At 37.5% G+C, this 22,150-nt stretch overlaps 1 protein-coding gene across 4 annotated transcripts in view; it reads right to left on the reverse strand.

The window, feature by feature from the left end:
* Positions 1-22,150, reverse strand: part of Slc25a13 (solute carrier family 25 member 13) — a 179,969-nt gene that overhangs the window by 82,442 nt on the left and 75,377 nt on the right. For all 4 annotated transcript variants that reach the window (XM_026391539.2, XM_026391537.2, XM_026391540.2 and 1 more), the window contains one exon: positions 5,272-5,411. In XM_026391539.2, the coding sequence (XP_026247324.1) occupies positions 5,272-5,411 (140 nt within the window). The remainder of the gene's footprint in view (positions 1-5,271; positions 5,412-22,150) is intronic.

Here is a 22,150-nt window from a genome sequence, read left to right on the forward strand (position 1 = left end):
TTAGAAAGTGACCAGCTGGTCTCTTCAATCATGTCCTTTTCCACTTGATTACACATAAAACAGACAGAGTGATTCTTCTGAGGTACAAATCTGATCATGTCTGCCACGAGAAGCTTTATCAGACTTAAAAATGAAGACTTAGGGCCAAGTTGTATGTTCTTAAACATCCAGAGTTGAGAAGTCTAGACCAATATGGTTCATAGACTATCTGCAGCATTACAATTCAGGATGTTTAGTGGAAGGGCAGTTTCTTAGCCCAACCCAGAAATACTGATTCAGAGTCTTGGAGGCAAAAAGGACCAGGATTCTGCATTTTAAAATGAGCATCTCAGGTCACTTTTACACTACATTTGGAAAACACTGCTAGAGACTTAGAAAAATTCACTTTCGATTCCACCTGTCTGATCTAGAACAAATTCAGAAAACTTCTCTAAGCTTCTGAGTGCTCCTCTTTCATGGAGAAACAACAGCAAGTGCCTTACTTAATACCTAAGGTGACTGTAAGGACAAATACAACCAACAGTGAAAGCACTCTTTAAGCTGGAAAATGCTGCATGAGAGGTAGCCGATAGCAATGTTTTTCTAGTTAATAGTAATATTGGATTTGGCAGCAATCCTAGACTTTTCAAACCTGAGGTTGGAGCCATGGGAAATTCCCTATGTGTAGATTATTTTTAAATTTTAATAATTATATGTGAAATATAGATGCAATTATAAAACAGTATCAGAAAATAATTGAAAACAACAGTAACATGCACTCCACTAAGGTTCATATCTGGTGACTAAAGGTTGGGGTCAGGAATGCTCGATGTCCAGCAATGCATGGACGCCGAGCACCCCTACTCAGAGGTAAGGCTCCTTCCAGGAACACATCCTTGGCCCTGGGGAAAATGCACTACAATGGTAACATCATGGTTTTGAATCCCTCAAATGTCTTTGATTTCACGGAAAAAGCTAAGCTCTACAGCAGCTGCTCTTTCTGTTTTGGGATACTCCTTTGGGAACTTACTGAAAGCTATGGGTCATTTCCCCAGAAAATTATCTATAAATGCAAAATTTTACCCTAGAGTCTATTTATTCTTTTGCATATAATAGGGGATAATGATAATTACGTCTTGGGGCATTGGAGGATGCTATTATCAGAAAAACAATATTTAAAACACTTTGTAAATTGTAAGGATCATACAGATATTAGTCACCATTATTACTTCTTTTGAAAAAGTGTCTTAGTACTGACTCTAAAGAATAATTTGGCAGAACAGTTTAAAGGATCTTTCATTCTGTGCCCCAAGTATCCTATGACACCTACTCAATAAAAAAAAAAATGGGCAAAGGAATAGACACTTCTCCCAAGAAGACATGTGTCAGTAAGCACTTGGAAAGATGCTCAACATTATTTTTAGAGAAGTATGAATCAAAAGCACACATGAGGTCATTGTAAGAGTTTCTGAAATCAAAAGTCTGTTTTCTCATCTGTAAAATGGGGTAGTTAACTAAATGACTTGATGCTCATACCTGGCTCTGTAAGTTCATACTTCCGATGGCTGCTGTATACCCACATTTTGAATGTTGTTAGGTTTTATATTACAAACCCTTAAGAGTTTTGCTACAAAAGAACAAACTCTCAGGGTCTATTCTACACCTGCTTGAGTTTCTCTTTTTATACTCTCAGGTGGACATAAATAGGAACAATTTCCAGATTTGTACATTATAATTGTCTCAAGAATTGTTGCCTCTGCACAGCTCAGTTCTTCACACAAAGGCCTCTTGACAAACCCTGTATACTCCACAAACACTGCTGAAGTGAATACTTTGCCTGATAGGAGTAATTATTATAGCACAAAAGAGAATTCCAAACAGGGATAGAGTTTGTGGTTAATATCATTTATGAACTGGAATTCCACCAGGTATAGAATAGGAAAAATATTCCAAGTTGCTTTCTAAAAATCTTAGAATATTAAAATTCACTTTTATACTAGCAACCATAAAATTAGAAATTTGTTCTAGGAGCTCAGAGTAGAGGTACATGGAGAGGTTTACAAAATATTTTAAAATACACATACATAGGGTTTGGGATGTAGCTCAGTGGTGGCTTGCCTAGAGTGTGTGGGACCCTGAATTCAGTCCCCAGCACCACAGGTAACAACAAGAACAACAAAATAGGAGCTGGGGTTATGGCTCAGTGGTAGAGCACTCACAACGCACGTGCAAGGCCCTGGGTTCGACCCTCAGCACCACATAAAAATAAATAAATAAAATAAAAAGTTATACAAATTTTTTTTAAAAACCAACAACAAAATATCTAAAAACTGTATGCTTATGTAACTGTATTTATATTCATACACACTATCATCCACAAATTAAAGAAATGGGATTTTAAAAAACATCAGCAGACAGTACAATAATATAAATGAAACAGAAATGTGGCCCCATTCTCTTCTCAAATTCTTCCACACTAACAAGGAATGGGACTACAGGAAGAAGGCTTCATGTCCCTGCTACTTGATTCAGCACTATTAATTAGAGGCACGATACAAATAAGGCAAGATGAGCTCAAAAAATTAACAAATTGATCTGCCCATTAAATGAATTTTATACACAAAGTACAGAAAAAGATACTGGCTCACCATTTAAGGAAGGTCCCTGCCTGTCATTACCTTAATGGGTGGGGACCTGACCTAGACCATACAAAGATGAGCACATGAATCAAATAAGACTCTCATAGTCACATGGTAGATGGTAACAAACTCGGATTTGTTTATAGTAAAACATTTATTAAATGAAGAAAAAATTGGAACTTGCAAAAAAAATGGCACTGCCCACCAATGACACATGTATACATACATGAGTATGGGTACCACATGCTGGCTGAAACCAACCTGATCTACTACTTTCTAGGGACCTCGGTGAAATACAGCAGTGTTTTCTCTATATTGCACTCAGGCTTCCAGAAACCACAAGCATCTCTTAGTTGTCCCTATAGCTGTTCTTCTTCCTCATCAGAGACAGGTAGTAACATGCATGGTGGCAGCTCTTTCAGCCAAGCATCTGCTTTTACAACCTTGGCACCAACCAGGGAGCTGGTGCCTATGCTTCTGAGCCCTGCCCTAGAGCAGAAAGACGGTGCATGCCTGATGAAGTGCAAGCTTGAAACACCAGATAAAATTCATTTATTTCTTTCAGACGCTATCCACATCCAGAAACAAGAGCCCCAGGAAGCAAAAAGGAATTCGAAGAGGAGGTCAGAAGCTCAACCTGCATTCAGAAAGAGTTCACAGGAAGTAAACCAAACATCTGAAATGAAGGAAAGAAAGGTATCAAAATGGCATTCCTAGGTGTCATGTAGAGCCCGTCATGATATGTCTACCAATTTCTTTAAATCTGGGTCTGGAGTTGCACACAAAAGCAGGACCTGGACAAAATCATTAACCACCATAGTCAATTCAATCTGGTAAAAGTTTAATACTTCTATTCTGGCCCTAAGATCAAAATCATTCCGTCTAAGACACCACAGGATGATTCCATTTATCAGCAAGGAATGAAGTCAAATTTAAATGGACACCCTACAAGCTGCAGCTGGAAACATAGCTGGTAATCCATGAGTCATCCAGCTCTGCACTCTGGCTTTTCCCATATCTTCCATTCTTGCCTAGAAGCTGCTATGCAATTCAGTATAATTGATACTTGCTTAAAGGGGGAAATGTGATCATCTTTACTATTGCTAACATCCCATTAAGACTAAAAGTTAATTAGGCTGTATTCTATAAAGTCAATTTGAGGCATTTGTCTCAATAGCATTATTGTAATTATTCCTCATCAAAATGAATACTGCCTCCTACAGTGTGCCAATGTCCTGTGTAAACAACAGCAAAAGCCCAACTCACATTCTCTTCTCCACCTGAGTTACTCAAGTACGTTTATGTTCATATGGAACTGAAAATAAGGACACATACATATTAACATGTTAAGAAAATACAAAGGCATGTTTAAGGCAAGAACAAAATAGTCTATGTATCCTAGCAGTACTATTAAAAGTCAAAAAGAGAGGCACCTTTTGAAGTTAACTAATTGTAGATACTGTTACCTAAAAAGGGATGCCACAGAAATGCTGAGGAAGGAGCACCACAGCTCAGCGTCCATGTGCAGCTATGCAACCTCCTCCTCCCTCCCAGCTGTGCCAAAGGCTTTGGCGATGTCTTGGGTACACAAAAGAACCAGGGGCACCAAGAGAGCTATGAACATTTTTAGTAACCAAGAACCAAAGCTGATTTCCCTGGCAAGTTTAACCTCAAGGCTCAGAATTTAAATATATCAAAAGAATACTCTTAAATGAAATTTATGATTTAACAAAATATAAATGAAACAAAATAAAAGCATAAAAATCTGAAAGAAAGGGTGGTCCATCACAGAGATCTATATATCATACTGGTACTGACAATATATGACTAAATGTTTTTTTTTTTTCTATTTTTTTTTAAATTTTTTTTTATATGACTAAATGTTAACACAGGAATTGAAACAGTTTTTAGATGATACTTCTGAAGGAAAACTTACACTATAATCATATATCTTTTTAAAAACACTCTTCAGTTGCCATCATCTGTGGCCCAATGATATAATCATAATGGAAGAAAGTGGTAAAGAATAAAGGGCAGGAGGGACTGGGCTAAGGAAGGTGCACCCAGAAATGCAGACAATTCCTGAGTTGCCCATGGGAAGCACTGGTTCTCAACCTGTCTGCACATCAAGGATACAAGAGAAGCTTCAAATATCCCAAAGCCCCCCGACCCCATCAATCTCTGGAGGTGGGAGCCAGGCAATGATAGTTTTCAAAGCTCCCCAGGTAATTCCAATATGCAGTCAACTTTGAGACCAGTGGCTTAAATCTATAAAAGGCCTCAGATGAAATGATGTTACAGTTAAATATGAACATGACATCTCAGTTCTTAGGGTGGAGGTGGGGAAAAAGAAACAGTACACAGTAGTAGAGCCACTCAAAAGTCCTGAATTCAAGTTCAAATTTTGTCGCTCCTGACCGAAGTGATCTTGAGGAAATCATCCGATTTTGTGGGGTCTCAATATGTATATATATTTTAATGACTTAAACATACTAATAAAGAAATACTTCCAAATGAGACAGTCTTGTCAGCATTTCAAAGTTGCAGTAAATCAAAATTCAAGGCTAAAGTCAAAGCCAGTATCTTTTTACCCACAATTTGATGTCATGTTTTACTTAACTGCTCTTTTTAACGTTTTAAGAGTTAGACCCACCAGCAAAAACTGAGTAAACTCTGCATATGTCAGGTGTCTTTTTCTTTCTTTCCCAAAATGTAGTTGCACAAATTCTGAATCCCAGTTAAACGGAATATGTTGATGAATTGTGGTCTGTCCAAAAACTTGCTTAACGTCCTCTGAAAAGAGAAAAGAAAGGTTGATTAAAACAAAGCAAGCCAGGGCCTTTTGTACAAAAACTGTTAAACAGATATTGCTTTTCTTCTTCTATAAAAAATAATTCAATATTAAATCAATTTAAAAACTGGCAGAAATAAAAGTAAAAATTCTCATAGAATCAGTCAAGAAACCAAAGTCAGTAATCCCACCAAAGGTGCAAAAAAGAAAAATCAAAGTTGCACACACATGCGCACACACAGAGACATCCTAAAGGCAAAAGGAACCCAAAGTTAAAGGCTGAAACTATGATCATCTCATTTGTTCTGTTTCAAGAAATATTGGATTTTCAATCTTCATTGGCAGGAAACATATAACAGACCTACATACAATATACACTGGTCTCAAATAGAATCTTTACCTAGTTATTAAAAAGTTTTTGGAAGATTTAGATACCAGTTAAAGGAGTGAAGCACATATTCAACACCTGTAAGACTCTATTTGAGCTTTAAACAGTCAAAAAATTATCTGCTATACTTAAAAGGAGATAGAAAGAAAAGTCAGCAGCCCGATTCTTTAACTTTGTGCTTTTTCTTTTTACTGAAGTCTTCAAATTGCCCAAATAATCCCATTTCAAGGCTTCCGAATGTACCATAGTTACCCGTCACTTCTTTTCCGTCTCTCCTAGAGACTGTAACAGGACTGACAGAGAAGAGGAGTATGAAGACATGACTTTTTTAAAGCTTCAAGGTTTTATTAGTTCCTTCTCCTCCCAAGAAAATGTGTGTTTGGAGGGTGGAGGATGCACAAGTTATTTGATTAATAAATTTTGTTCTGGCTTTCACATTTTTAAATATATCCACCAAACTTGCTCGTATTTATGAGCAAACTGAGCCTGACACCTTTTTCCCCTTTTGATTCTATTTAAAAGAAGAAGAAGGTTCTTTAGTCTTCTAAAGGGTGCCAAAACCTTTGGCATATGTTTCTGGTTCCCCCTAATTTCCTACTTCCACCCCTAGTATATCCACAAAGTTTTTATTCCATGCTTTTAAAGTTTCCAGAAAATGTTACAGGCTTGCCATGAAGAAACAGTAGTGCCACCATCAGCATAAGTGAAGGTGTGCATTTGCACAGAGAAGGCAATAAAAATCAGAATTATGCTGGGCATAAATTTTATAAAAGGTGGCAGAAAACCTCAGGCCGGCTCTAGTGAGGACAATAAAATCAAAACTTTAAAGTGCAACTCCAATTTCTCTGCATTTATTCTGTCTTCTTCACTTTCAAGAAGAAAAACAAAAAGCAGGATATAAAGAAAATGAAGTGAATTAAGAATTGGGATTTAAAAGAAAATATAGGCACGGAGGACTCTTAGAAGGTCTGATCAGAGACCAATAAAATGAATTTGATAGAAGAATCTCTTCAATACCTGAGAACAAATTACTGGAATTGGGTTCAAATTCTTCTAATAACAGTAGCCAAAATTTCTTGGGCACTCACCATGTGCTAGGTATTACTTTAATGACTGTAAGTCCCTTAACAGCATGAAGCCTGACTTACTCCAGAGGCAAAATATACCAACCAAGATATCGTGCAGCTCTTTTCCAGTTCTCACGTCTATGTCTCTGTCTGGAACATGCCCGACAAGAGACTTCACAGGTCCTCCAGCCTTCTAATCTAGACCAGTAAGTTATCTAAGGAGAAACGATGTTCAAGTGATAAAGACATGATCAAAGGATGCAATTTTTACACATTAAATAAAACTTTAGACCATGATAAAATTCAGAGAAATATTGAGTAAATAAAAAGCTTTCTGGTTTATTCTCAGTGAACTTGAAGATTGCTTTTCACCAAGCATTCCAGTGAAGCAAAATTTTAATATAATCAGGGGCTGTGGCTGGGGCTCAGTGGTAGCACACTTGCCTGGCATGTGTGAGGCACTGGGTTCAATTCTCAGCACCGCATTTAAATAAATAAAATAAAGGTCTATCAACAACTAAAAAAAAAAAAAAATATTTAAAAAAATTTAATATAATCATCATAGGACAGCTGTCAAATATAAGATCCTTTCTCTTCTCTTTCTCTTTTATTTGGTGGTGCTGGGGATTGAACCTAGGCTCTCACGCAAGCTAGGCAGGCACTCTTTGAATCACATCTTTAGCCTGAGGTTTCTCCTCTTTTTGACCTCTCCTTCATGTCCCATAGAAACTAATAGAAAGTACTAACCAAATTAGATAGATAGATAGATAGATAGATAGATATAGATGTATGGCACTCATTATCCATTTTAATATTTATATGGCTTTAGATTACTGATATGAGTTTAAGTTGCTAAAACATTTGTGAATGAAATTAAAATGGGTTTCATTCTAACCAACTATAATTAATGTAACATTTACTGCTTGAGTCCAAAACTGTGAACCTTTCCCCACTATTCCTTGAAGCTGGTCTCTCTTATGCAAAAGCCTGCCTGAAGTACTGTTAGTAAGTCACTCAGGTTTATAGCTACACAGTATCACAAGATGATGTGTATGTATGTACACACATAAACTGTTTATTTTTATTTACTTCATATCTTTTATTTCCCAATGAATTATTAGCCCCTCAACAGCAAAGTCCCTACTTTTTACATTTGAGTCTCCCATGTGGCTGGCACAGTAGTGAGCTTTCAGCAACTGCCCCCTAAGCAGTTTTTTTAATTTAAATGAATCAGAAAAGTTTTACAAGAGACAGTATAACAGGTTAAGGCAGTGGCATTAACCCTTTAAGGTACTATGGTCTCCCTTGCTGAACTTATTTCAATGAGTAATAGTCTTTCTTATTAAAACTACCAGCCCCTATCCTTAACTGACTTTAAGTCTACTGAAGAGCTGAATAATCTATGTTGTAACCAGCACCCTAAATTTTCCTGATGCAAGAGTTGGGGACCTCATTTTACAAAAATGATCTTCAAGAGTTATAGGAGGTTAGACTCACACCTCACTAATTTTTAACTTTCCATTGAAACAGACAAAACAATGAAAGGAAGGAGGTAGGGCAGAGCCTCCAGACCAGCCAGCATAACGCAGTAGTGTGTCAACCCTGGAGGACACTCAGGGCCACTGTATTGCTCAGCCCCAGTGGATGACATTCATTTCATGGACTAGTACTCTTTGGAGTTGGGCAATGTACAAACTCTGTGGCCCTGGGAAAGTGGTCCAGTCAGTTTCTTGGCCGTTCTCATGTACCAGCCATGTAGAAATTTTCATTTCAGTTCTCAGCTAGCTAGCCACCAACTCCTAAGCAGCATAGCTTATGATTACTGGACTAAGTTGTGTAGGAAGAGAAAGCATGGAAGGAGACATGCTGTACCCAGATCTAACCCACAGGAAATAATGCAGCAGCAGACCCAAACAGTATTGTCCATCAGCACTAAAACGCTGGGGCTTCCCATAGCAAGGAAAGAGAATTTTAAAAAGGAAGGCAAAGAAGAAGGAAAGGCTTCTTAAGAAACTAAGACTTGATCTGGGTCCTGAAGGCAGCCAAAGATGTACTCAGATAGACCTTCCAGGAATTATTCAATGACAGCAACAGAGTGAAGAAAGGTTGGCTTCTGTGGAAGCAAGTTAAGGGTTCAGTCATAGTGCCTTGGCCCAGAGCCACCTGGGTTTCTGCGATATGACAGATCCTGCTCCATGTAACCACAGACACTGACATCGTGTGCCAACTACAAATATTATTTTTAAAACCTAGGACTTACGCAACATTATGGTGAAGAAAAGTTTGCTAAGGGAAGAAGAACTGGCCATGGGACTTTGCAGGGGAAAAAAAGGCCTTGAGTTGTAGCCACTTGGCACAGTTCTACAAAACTTACTTTTCACTCTTCTCACATGGCTAGCAGGATCATTATTCAAATATCCTAAGACTGCCAAGCCATTCTAATCAGACAGAGCAATGATATGCAAAAGATGAAATGAAGATATCTACCAATGTATCTATTCATCATCACAGCTAATAAACACTTTTAAAAAAAAAATTAAATCTTGCCACTCTGGAAAACTCATATATTTTCTCCAAAAAACATTTTACAGGCTCTTAAGTCCCTGAGTATTTTATTCTGCCTCATAAGCCATTCTGGGGCATCCATTTTCTAAAATACTTGCCTGCAGGTTCCTGAATAGCAACAACATCTATAAACCAAATAAATAACTGAAATGGTTCCTGGCATCTCCCCTCACTTTGGAAGACATTAAAACGCCACCTTGAGTTAATATGCTTTTCTCCTTTGGGAGACACAAGGAGCTTTCTCACATAACATTGGATTGTTTAAGATTTCTACAGGCCTTGAGAAGCAATGACAGACAAGAGTATACTTCTCATCCAACAGCTGGCAAAATCAGAAAGAAAAACAATAACAACAACAACATATACATACAAAGGAATTTTCAAGTCCAATTCTGCCCTGTACTCTAGCTCCTGTGGGCAATTCAATGAGTTTTACCATTAAAGACTGAAGATCATCTAAAGCAAACTGAAGATCATCCTATCACTAAGGCCTCACTGTTTTCAGATCTTTCCTCTGCAGTTCTGGAGAGGAAAGAGAAGACCCAGAGACTTTTCGGTTGCTTGCTGGGTCCAAAATAATCCACAACTCACCAGCAGAGAGCTTCCAAATAAGCATGCTTTGACTAACCAATACTAACCTAAAAAAAAAGAAAAAAATCAGATGGAAGTCCTTCCTAGTCTAAAACATTGGCCTTAAAAACTTACCATGCACTTAAATCATACAGATTAGGAAGCAAAAATAAGTTAGCACTAGAAAGTGAATGAGGCAGTAGGTATAAATTTTGAATATATAAAATCATGTTTTTCTTGGTTCAGCCACTCCTCCTGAAACAAATTACAATGCTTATCTCTAAAAGTGTAAACGCTGTTATTCCAGTCAGTGCCACACAAACAATGTTTGGAAGGCCTACTGCTCCCATAAGATAACCAAGTGATGGTGATATTATTTAAGGCAAGACTTCACCAAATAAGGATTGCTCTGGGTTTATTTACGGGACTCTATTTTCTCCACAAATATTTGCTGTGTAAAAAGTCTGCTGGGTTTTACTTTTATTTATTTCTTTTTGTACTGTACATTGAACTCAGGACCTCCCACATGCTAGAATAGCATTCTAACACTGAAATACATCCCGGCCCTTTTTAAATTTTATTTTGAGATAGGGTCTCACTAACTTATGCAGGCTGGTTTCAAACTTGCAATCCTATCTCAGATTCAAGCTGAGATTATAGATGTGTGGCACCACACCGGACAGCTGTATTTTTTAAAATCATAAAAAGATGATAACAGAGTGGCAGCTGTTTCTTCCTAAAGGTATCTTTAAAAAGTCAACTAATTTCTACTAAGTTAATAAATTTTTCTGGCTGCTGGGTATACATATGGTGGAAATTTCTGAAATCTGGATCACATGACACATTCTCTTATATACAGAAAGTCCTCAGAAATCAACTAAAAAACCTTTAGAACTAATAAATGAGCCCAGCAAGGCAAGAAGATACAAGATCAGTATACAAAAATCATTTATATTTCTACACATTTGAAATAAGCAACCTAAAAATGAAATTAAGAAAACATTTCCATTTACAATAACTTTGAAAAGAATACTAGAAATAAATTTAATAAAAGATATGTAAACTATAATCTCTAAGAACTACAAAAAACCTGTTGACTAGAAGACTAGAATATTGTTCAGATGGCAATATACTTCCAAAGTTAATGTGAAAATGGTAATGGTTTTCCAAAGAGATCCACAGAGTCATTGTAATCACTGTCAAAATCCCAACTGGCTTCTTTGTAGAAACTGACAAGTTGATTCCAAAATTCATATGAAATTTTCAGGAGTCAGAAGAGGCAAAATAACCTTGGAAAATAAGAACACAGTTGGATTTCAAAGTCGAGAGTGGTATGGCATAAGATAGACCTTGATTTAGTCAGATTTTTCACCACTATGACTAAAAGGTCTGAAGAGAACAATTTTAAGGAAGAAAAGTTTATTTGAGGGCTCACGGTTTCAGGGTCTCAATCCATAGGCAGCCAGCTCCATTCCTGTAGGCTCTAGGTGAGGCAGAACATCATGGTGGAAGAGTGTGGCAGAAGGAAGCAGCACGCTACCAATACCCACCTCTTCCAGCCACACACTACCCGCCTTCAGTTGTCACTCAATCCCTATCAGTGGGTGGTTCACTGATTGGGTTAAGGCTCTCCAAACCCAATCATTTCACCTCTGAATGTTCCTGCATTGTCTCACACATGACCTCTTGGGGGACACCTCACATCCAAACCATAAGAGGCCTATAGACCCACAAGAAAATTGTGCCTATAGAACAAATTAAAGTTAGAATGCAAACGAGAGTCCAGAAATAAATCCTTATATTTATGGCTAACAAATCTTCAACATATATAACAAGATAATTCAACAGGAAAATGGTCTTTTCAACAAATGATACTGAGACGAGATATCTACATGTGAAAGAATGAAATTGGGTCCTGATCTCCTACCATAAATAAAAATTTTACCAAAAGGAATCAAATATGTAAATGTAGAGCTAAGACTGTCAACAACTTTAGAGGACAATATAAGCATATATTATAGAAAATTATAAAAGAATACATAGGCATAATCTTTGTGACCGTGGATTAGTAAATGACTGATTAGATATGACAATCAAAATAAAAGCCACAAAAGAAAAAAATAGCCAAGTTGGACTTCATCAAAATTATATTTTTTATGATCCAAATACCATCATGAAAGTGAAGACAGCCTAGAGAGTAGGATAAAAACTCTGCAATCACAAATCTGATAAGGAACTATGGATCATACAAAAAATTCTCACAACGACAATAAGAAGACAATCCAATTTTAAAATGGGCAAAGGATCTGAGTAGAAATTTTCTCAGAGAAGACATCAGTTACTAAGTACGTGAAAAGATGTTCAGTATCATTACATATCAGGTAAATGAAAATCAAACCACAGTAAGCACTTCATCCAAGCAGGACAGGTATAATCAAAAGAGATGGTGTTGATGAGGATGTGAAGAAATCGAAGCCCTCACACACTGTTGGGAATACACAACAGCATAGACACTCTGGAAAACAGACAGGTCCTCAAAATGTTAACCAGAGTTACCATACGACATAGCAATTCTTTTCTCATGTGTATCTTCATGAGAAATGAAACACATGTCTGTAGAAAAAGGTGTACACGAATGTTTAGAGCAACATTATTCATAACTTGCCCCACAGTGGGAAACAACCTCTACACTCACTTACTGATAGAAGGATTAAACAAAATGTGGAATATCCACAGAATGGACTATTAGTCATCAATAAATAAGGAATAGCATGCTTGCTAATATGTGGATGAACCTTGACAATATTATGCTAAGAAGTCTGTCACAAAAGACCACATATTCTATGACTACATTTATGTGAAATGTAGACAAATTCATATAGACAGAAGGTAGACGAATGGTTGTCTAGGACTGAAAGAACCTACAAAAGTGGAGACTGGGGTGTTAAGGGGAATATGTCTGCTAACATTTGGGGCTCCTTGTCAGGGTGATGAAAATGTTCCAACTGAAAGTAGATTCGGTTACACACATCCAGAAATGTACTGGTAAACCCACTGAATTATGAATTATATACAGATGAATGGGTAAATGGGGGATTATATCTCAACAAAGCTGATTTTTCAAAAACCTGGACCTGCCAGAGCCACCTTTCACGGATGACAAACACGGGCAAATTACTGACTCAATTCTCTCAGTCTTTACAATGGGCATAATATATCTATTTTAGAAAATTATTCTGGAACTAAGTATGGCTAGCACGATGCTCCATACACAGTAGGTGAGCCTTAAGATGGTAAAACTCTAAAGTCTCAATTATACTGAAAATTATTATTTGGGCACCAAATATTTACAAATGATACAAAAAAAAAAAATCAGGCACAGTGTGATTTGGGAATATCAGTTTATGCACCTCTCAAAAGGCCATGATTTTCCTCAAATATTTAAAATCCATCCTTCCCTGAGTTCATGTACTAAAATTTTGAATGAAAAATGATCAAAATTAAGTAATTTTCTATTATGTTTCTTAAAGTACAAAATTAGGAAAGATTAAGAACCTCCACTCTGTACTTTGAAGATCTTTGAGATACTAGAAATATTTAATTGGCAAATTACTTGCAAATGCCATTAAGTGGTTAGACTGAATTTGTTTTTTACAAATTCTATGGGCCCTTATTCCTGAACCTCCACCACACTATAATCTGAAATCATCAAGGTCTTCACTTATGCAAATTTTAACTTTCTACATTTTTGTTTTCATACAGAATAACTAAATTAATGCACTTTAATTTCTAAAAGATTTACTTTTCAAAGCCCCAAATCAATGAAAACAAGTTTCCCATTAAAATAAAAAAGGTTCATCAAGCTATATTATTTCAAGCACTAAGCCATAATCTCTCTCACACAGATTCTAAAAATTCTATTAATACAATAAACACCAAAAAAGGATGTTTCTGTTAAACATGAAAGTAAACCCCCTCTAGGAGGCAAGACTTTCTCTGAACAGCTTCACACTTTATTTCTAACTTTGCTAAATCCTCAGAGAAAAGTTGTGGTTTTGCCCTGAGAGAAATAATATTACACCCTGCTGATATGGTTAACAACAGCTGATATGGCCATCATCTGCAGGGAGCAAAAGACAAATTGTTGAATTCGTAAGTTAAATAACATAATGGAGTAAGTGGATGCAGACTTATCTACTACCACATGCTCCAATATCAAGGTTGCCATTTCAAACCCTCTTGACAAGTGCCTTTTTAGATTAATCACAGTTAAGGGTCTGAAGAGGAAAGAAGTATTCTGACTACAATTCAGCCCTGCTCTAGGAAGTTCTAGGGGGAAAATGGGTGCCATTAAAACAGAGTAAGTACAGCCCAAGTACTTCACATTAAAACTGAGTTCTCCATAAGCCCCTGCAAACTTTTATTATTATTATTCTGAACATGCAAGTACAGAGATGATAAGTGTCTTTCAAAAAATAAGCACACACAATCAAGCCAAGCTGAATGTTACATGAAGTCATATACAATGTTGACGCATATAAAAATTAAGACTAATTTAAAACTCTTTCAGTTCTATACTTAGAGAGTGAAGGAACCACCCTTATTAAAGTTATGTGGCATCCTGGAAAGAATATTGTTCTAGTGCCAGAAGACAAAGTTGTGGTTCCTACAAAACTAGTCACCTTTCTACCCCCTGGGCCTAATCCCTCACGCATGAAAGAAAGCCATAAACTACACTAGCCATTGTACAACTGAAGTATGAACTATGTTCCTTTGGAAAGCCTGTTTAAAACATTCCACGGCCCACGCCCAAAGATTCTGAATCAGCAGCTTTGAGATGGAGCCAGTGTGTCCAGAGTGGTAACAAACACTCCCACGCTATTACAATGGGAACTCTTACAGACGCCTCATTGATAAGAATCCTATTCTAAAACCAGATAGACCTACAAATCCTCAAGATTAATACACCATTCAAGTCTGCATAGAGAATGTTGGTTACCAACAAGGAAAAAGCTAAAGGTCAATCGATATTTAGCCTAAGATAGTCATCACCTATCACACTTTCTGTACTGACTAAATCAATAGCAGAAAAGCCCACTGAGATGTCTTCAATCTGCTAGAAAAAGTATTTTCAAATGAGTAGACTAAATCATTAGCAGCCCTTCAGGACATCAAAAGTAGGTCAGTTAAAATGGTGTTTAGAGGCATATAGCAGACTGTGGTCACTCTCCAGATGTGCCTGCTTTAATCATCTGTTGTGTTAATTATTGTTAACTTTCATCACCACTGGAGAACACAACCAAAAAACTCCAAAGCTTTGAAATTCTTAAAGCAGCACAAAGAATACTAATTCATTCTCTAAATGCAAGTATAATATCCATATTGTTTAAAAAACCAATTTCCTAAGCTAGTTTCCTTAGACGGATGTTATCAAAAATAATTTTCTTACAAAAGCATTAACATACATTTAACCCTCCTTAAATGCTTCAAGAGCAGATGTACTACAAATGCACACCCACAGTGATCCTATATTAGTATGAAACTGTTTTATTTCAATTAAAATGTCTAACTATCCACCCCCAACATATACCTAAACTGTAATTTTCTCTGAGAACTTCCAATATGTTCTTGATTTTGTTTCCTTTATCAACCTATCAGAGCAAAAACTGCCTTGCAACTGTTGGGAAGAAATCAGTCATTAGCAGCAAGATTACAGCAAATTTTCCAATTTAGAAAAACTGTATTTTTATCTCTCTCTCATACTGAAAGAATAATGGTATAATTTTACTATTTTTAAATGAGCTGTACAGTTTAAAATGCTCAAATTTTCCCAGGACTTCAAGTCTTAGGACTCACTGCTAACAGCTTTTACCCCATACCCGGTTCTACTGACAAGTCCTCTTCACCCTCGGTCTTGCTCACAGACGCGCACACAGGCACAGGTACCCAGAGGGCCCCCTGTGCGGCCTCTCCACACCATGATAGCCTTCTAGAAGCAGTTAACCTTCAGGCCACAGTTAACTAAGGAGTGGCTTCACACGGTTCTCATGATTTCCTCTCCAATTGACATTCTTCCACCTTCTCAACAAGCCTGCCTTTTCCCCCTCCCTATTTTTAAAATGGAGTGATGAAGTAGCAAAAAGTACAATATTTTAGCCATTTGAGCATGGGCGATGCTCAGATTATCCCACCAACTGGAAGTGCTCTCTGATACCACTATCTTTCAAAATTGAAGCCATTATGGTCAATCGTGCAAATCCGTATTTAGCTTTTCGTAAATAGTGGATTTTTGACCCAATGAACTGGAACAGCTTCTGAGCGGGTCTCTAGGAACTCTGACAAGATGCTCGGTGTGCAGCCACACCATGATTGTTACCGACGTGGAGGTGTTCGTTTTCAAAGCTCACGCTACCCTTCCTGGGAATTCTTGCTCCCATTGAAATCGACTATGTGTAAGAAAATGTGCTTGAGTACCACACAGTGGACATAAAATCTGTAGGGCAAGAAGTTTCTTCCCCAAAAGGAAACATTATTTCTACCAAATACCCAAATCAAAATCAGTATTAACAAACAATTTCCCAAATAATTTTCCTTCTGATTTGTAAACAGTCGGGTATCTTTTTTTTTTTTTTTTTAATATTTTACTTTCCAAAGGCCTTTTACAAAGATAATAATAAATGCTGGTTGAAGCCTAGTTCCAGGACAGGCAACCCTCTAGCTTTTTGTATTTAGTATTAGACTTGAGAGGTTAACTTGGAAACTTCTCATTTTCACACTTCTAATTCTCATCACTTTCTGCACCCACATGACTGTTACTGAAGTGGGCTGTTTCCACACATTTCCTCATGTTATCTAGCTTGCATGTTTTGCCAAAGTACACCAATTTCACTTTTGTCACAGCAGGTGTTCCTGGACACAGTCTAACTGAACCTAGAAAGGGCCCCTTCAAACATCATCCACGTTAGAGAATTAACTAACTGAGAAGGAATAGTTTAGGATTAAGAATTAACTAGTTTGGGGCTGGGGATGTGGCTCAAGCGGTAGCGCGCTCGCCTGGCATGCGTGCGGCCCGGGTTCGATCCTCAGCACCACATACAAACGAAGATGTTGTGTCCGCCGAGAACTAAGAAAAAATAAATAAATGTTAATATTCTCTCTCTCTCTCTCTGTCCCCCTCTCACTCTCTCTTTAAAAAAAAAAAAAAAAAAAAAAAAAGAATTAACTAGTTTAAAAATTGCCTCAGTTTTGTGGATCTTATTTAGTGTGATACACAGGAAAGAAAGGTCCTGTTAAAATTAAGTCTGTTAAGTGCTAGTTTGAACAAAGTCAAATAGATTTATTTTTCCTGCAGGACTTCTCAGAACCTTAATAAACTAAAAATCTTAGGCTTTATGATTCTCTAGTTGGAGAGTCCTTTTTTCACAACACTTACTAATAAAAACAGGAATCCCTCCTGTAAAGTTACTAAACATTATTTTTCCACGTAAAGATTAAAGGACAAAGGCCACTACCATTTCCAATAAAAGGGCAAGACTGGGCTGGCTTCTTCTGCACTACAGGCTAACTGACAGGGCTTGTAAAAGAAAGCGCAGGCCAGTTTCTTCCATTCCACATTTCATGAAAATCAGAACCAATTCTCTTGAAGGGCTTTTATTAGGTAGCCAACAAATAGCCCTTTCTGTGTTCTTTATAACTCATTAATTGTTCTATACTTATTTTAGTTATGAAAAAATGTCTTTTCAAATCTGCTTCTTATGTTACATAATGGGATTGTCAAAAACATTTCATTCCCTTGTATGTCCCAAATTAAAAGGCATCCCAAAACCAATCATCATTACATACATAAACTACAGCTGATATTTTTAATAGCAATGTTGGTAAAGACTTAAAATACGATATTTTCACTAGTTCAACTGGCCCTCTATGAAAAGCAGATTTTATCTTTGACAGATCACTGACCCCTTTAAGATTTGATAAAAGCTATGCAATTTCTCTCCAGAGGTGCGGGAAAGCCCATTTAGACAAAATATTAGAAACCATTGTAACCATTTATGGACTCTCTGATATTTGTCTAGGTCTTGCACACTGAGAACCCATGTATTTCAAATTCAATTAAAACCTTGGAACAGTTCCCCCAAATACATGCGCACGGCAGGGCACACACACACACACACACACACACACACACACTCCTACTCTTCGTCATCATCATCACTGCCACCACCATCAGGACTGAGATAATGAAATTGGGTTACGTTCACAGACTAAGAATAACTTTGAAATTGGACATAAAAATACATTTCATGAAATTCTGTCCACTGTAATAAAAAATATAAATAAAAAAGTCAAAGGAAGAGAAAAACATGTAAAGCTATTATGCAAATAAAATTTTAGCTCTTCACTCAAGGAAGTGCTGTGGTATGGAACATACTTGAAATTTCCAAGAAGTCCACTGGACAAAAGGAGGATTCAGGCCCTCCACCACTACTGAGCAAGGCTACTACTAACATGGCCTACTTCGGAATCACCACTAAGGAAAGGGCAATAAATAAGAACAGGTGAGGTCTTCAGTTAGCATCACAATAAGACTGATCACTAATGCACATGCCAAACACTTCAGATAATGGCTTCATTTTACCCACAGCCCCCCTCTCTCTCTTTCTAACTTCACAATGAAAATGCTCTTCTGCTGAGCATCATTAATTAAGAATTATGGTAAAACAAAAGTTTCTACAAAACTACCATCAGCACCACCATGCTCAGACACCAGTAAGTCCCTCCACACTCTAACCACCCCACACACACTCAAAAAATGGAATGATTATGTGCCTGCTGCACAAAGAGACTGGGAAGCAGTGTCACAGGCCCATGTGCCTCTGACTCTGCCCCAGACTAATCAACACAACCAAAATCATCTCTTCTAAGCATCTTTCTGATCCTACCCTTGTCCTCCCAACAACCTGAACTGACTCCCAACTGCCTCTCATATGAAATAAAAACTCTTGCTCTGGGCCCTGTGGTTGGAGTTCCACCAGATGTGCCCCTCCCCCACATATCTAAAGCTACACCCCTCAACCAAGGGCTTTGTCTGCCTCAACCTGTTCAAAGACAACCATCCCAGCCCTCTCTGCTGCCCTGTGGTCCTCCCATCAACTCAGAATTCTGTTCATACCCAAAGACAAAGCTCTCCTTGGTAAGCCCACATTGAGCTTTTTTTCTAAGTAACCTAGACATCTGTGTAAAAAACACTATTTTCTTTTTATTTTCACTTATTCTAATTAGTTCTACATTATAGTAGAATGCATTTTGACACCTCATACATAGATGGAGTGTAACTTTTCATTCTTCTGGTTATACATGATGTAGAATTATACCAGTTGTGTAATAATATATGCACATAGGGTAATATATCTAATTCATTCTACTCTCCTTCCTACCCCCATAACTTCTCTCCTCCCTTCACTCCCCTCTGACTAATCCAAAGTACCTCTATTCTTCCCTAGCCCCCTTCCCTGATTATTGTGACTTGGCATTCGCATATCAGAAAAAATATTTGGTTTTCTCTGGGATTGGCTTATTTCACTTAGCATGATATTCTTCAGCTCCATCCATTTACCAGCAAATGTCATAATTTCATTCTTCTTTAAAGATGAGTAATATTCCATTGTTTATATATACCACATTTCCTTTTCCATTTATCTGTTGAAGGGCACTTACATTGGTTCCATAGTTTAGCTATTGTGAATTGAGATGCTATAAACATTGATGTGGCTGTGTCACTGCAGTATGCTGATTTTAAGTCCTTTGAGCATAAATGGAGGAGTGTTAATTGGGTCAATGGTGAATCCATTCCAAGTTTTTGAGGAATCATCATACTGCTTTCCAGAGTGGTTGCACCAATTTCCAATCTCACCAGCAATGTATGAGTGTACCTTTCCCCCCACATCCTCGCCAACATTTATTGTTGCTTGTATTCTTGATAATTACCATTCTGACTAGATTGAAATGAAATCTCCATATAGTTTGGATTTGCATTTCTCTAATTGCTAGAGATGTTGACCATTTTTTCATGTATTTGTTGATCAATTGTATTTCTTTTTCTGTGAAGTGTTTATTCAGTTGCTTTGCCCATTTATAGATTGAGTTATTTGTGTTTTTAGGTGTTGAGTTTTTTGAGTTGAATTCTTATATAAGCTGGAGATAATGCTCTATCTGAGGTGCATGTGGTAAAGATTTTCTCCCATTCTGTAGGCTCCTTCTTGACATTATTGTTTCCTTTGCTGAGAAGAAGATTTTTAGTCCGATTCTACCCCGTTTATTGATTCTTGATTTTACTTCTGCTTCAGGAATCTTATTAAGGAAGTCAGTTCCTAATCCGACATGATAAAGATTTGGGCTTACTTTTTCTTTTATTAGGCACAGGGTCTCTATTCTAGTGCCTAAGTTCTTGATCCATTTTGAGCTGAATTTCATGCAGGGTGAGAGAAAGGGGTTTAATTTCAGTTTGTACATACGGATTTCCAGTTTTTCCAGCACTTAGTTCAGTGGCTGGTATACAACAGGTGATCAATAACATAAAGATACAAATGCCAGTTTCTTTCATTTTCTCGTAAGATCATGTAAACCATATATATATATATATTATTTTTTTTTCCATCATGGTACTGTGGATTAAATTCAGTACCTAACAACTGGGGTGATGCTCTACCAATGGTCTATATATCCCCAACCCTTTTTATTTTTTTATTTTGAGATAGTGTCTCATAAACTTTCCCAAGTTGGCCTCAAACTTGTGATCCTCCTGCCTCAGTCCCAGTTGCTGGGATTACAGGTGTGCGCCACCACTTGCAACAACCCAGTAAACCATGTGTCTTGAGAGCAAAACCAGACCAGGAGCGACTCCCTGGATTTTCTTAATTTCTTTTGATCCTTCTTTCTCCCACTGCCAATCAGGAGCCGAGCCACACAGATTCACTCTTGGGAATGGCCCTGGCAGGGTCATGGGTAAGAATTCAGTCCAGGTCTCCATTTCCGCTGCCCTGGCTGTGACACTACTTTCCACGTGACCATCACCTCCAGAGCTCAAAGTCCAAGTCCTAACCTTGGCCTACAGGGCCCTACCTGAGCTCCTCTCCTACTGGCCTCCTCCTGCCTCACTCCATTCACTTGGGTTCTCCTTGCTGTTTCTCAAATATGCCAAGCACACTCCAGCCCTAGAACCTGGGTTGTAGTTATTTCTTCTTCCTGGGAACATCTTCCCCAACCCACCCCAATTCCCTCACCTTTTTTTTGTTTTGTTTTTAACTACGGTAAGGACACTTTACATGATATCTATCCTCCTAGTAGATTTTTTAAGTGTACAGTATTGTTAATTGTATGTGCAAAGTTATACAGCAGATCTCCAGAACTTATTTCATCTTGCTTAGCTGAAACTGTACGCTTGCTGATAACTTATCATTTCCCTTTTCACTCAAACCCTGGAAGCTACCACTCTTTGACTCTATGAGTTTATCTATTTTATTTTAGATAACACATTTAAGTAGAATCCTGCCTGTCCTTCTGAGACTGGCTCATCTCACTTAGCATAATGTCCTCATGGTCCATTCGTAAGGTATATGGCAGGATTTCATTTTATGACCATACATTATTTCGCTATATATCCCACATTTTTTTTACCTGTTCACCTATTGGTAAATGTTCAGATCATTTCCACATTTCAGCTATTGTGAATATTAGGCCAATGAATGGGAGAGGGCTAGTATCTCTTCGAGATCCTCACTGATCCTTATTCAGTTATATTGAATAAATACCCAGAAGTATTTACTGTATCTTATGGCTGTTCTATTTTTATTTTCATTTTCTATAGGAACTTCCTACTGCTTTCTGTGGTGCCTTCCCCACTTTGTATTCCTAAGAACACTGTACGAGGAAGGCTCCAGTTTATCCACCTCCTTGCCAACACCTGTCTTTTACTTCATTTCTTTAACATGTACTCAAAAGTCATTTTCACAATGAAATCTACCCTGAATAACTCTATTAAGGGGACAGTTCTACCCCCTGCATATATTCCAGTAGTCCTAGTCCTACTTAACAGGCTCTCTTTATTTTTTTCCAAATCACTCATCTCTAACCATTACAACTCTATAATTTT

This window comes from Urocitellus parryii, chromosome 3, assembly GCF_045843805.1.
Source record: "Urocitellus parryii isolate mUroPar1 chromosome 3, mUroPar1.hap1, whole genome shotgun sequence".
NCBI classification, from domain to species: Eukaryota; Metazoa; Chordata; class Mammalia; order Rodentia; family Sciuridae; genus Urocitellus; species Urocitellus parryii.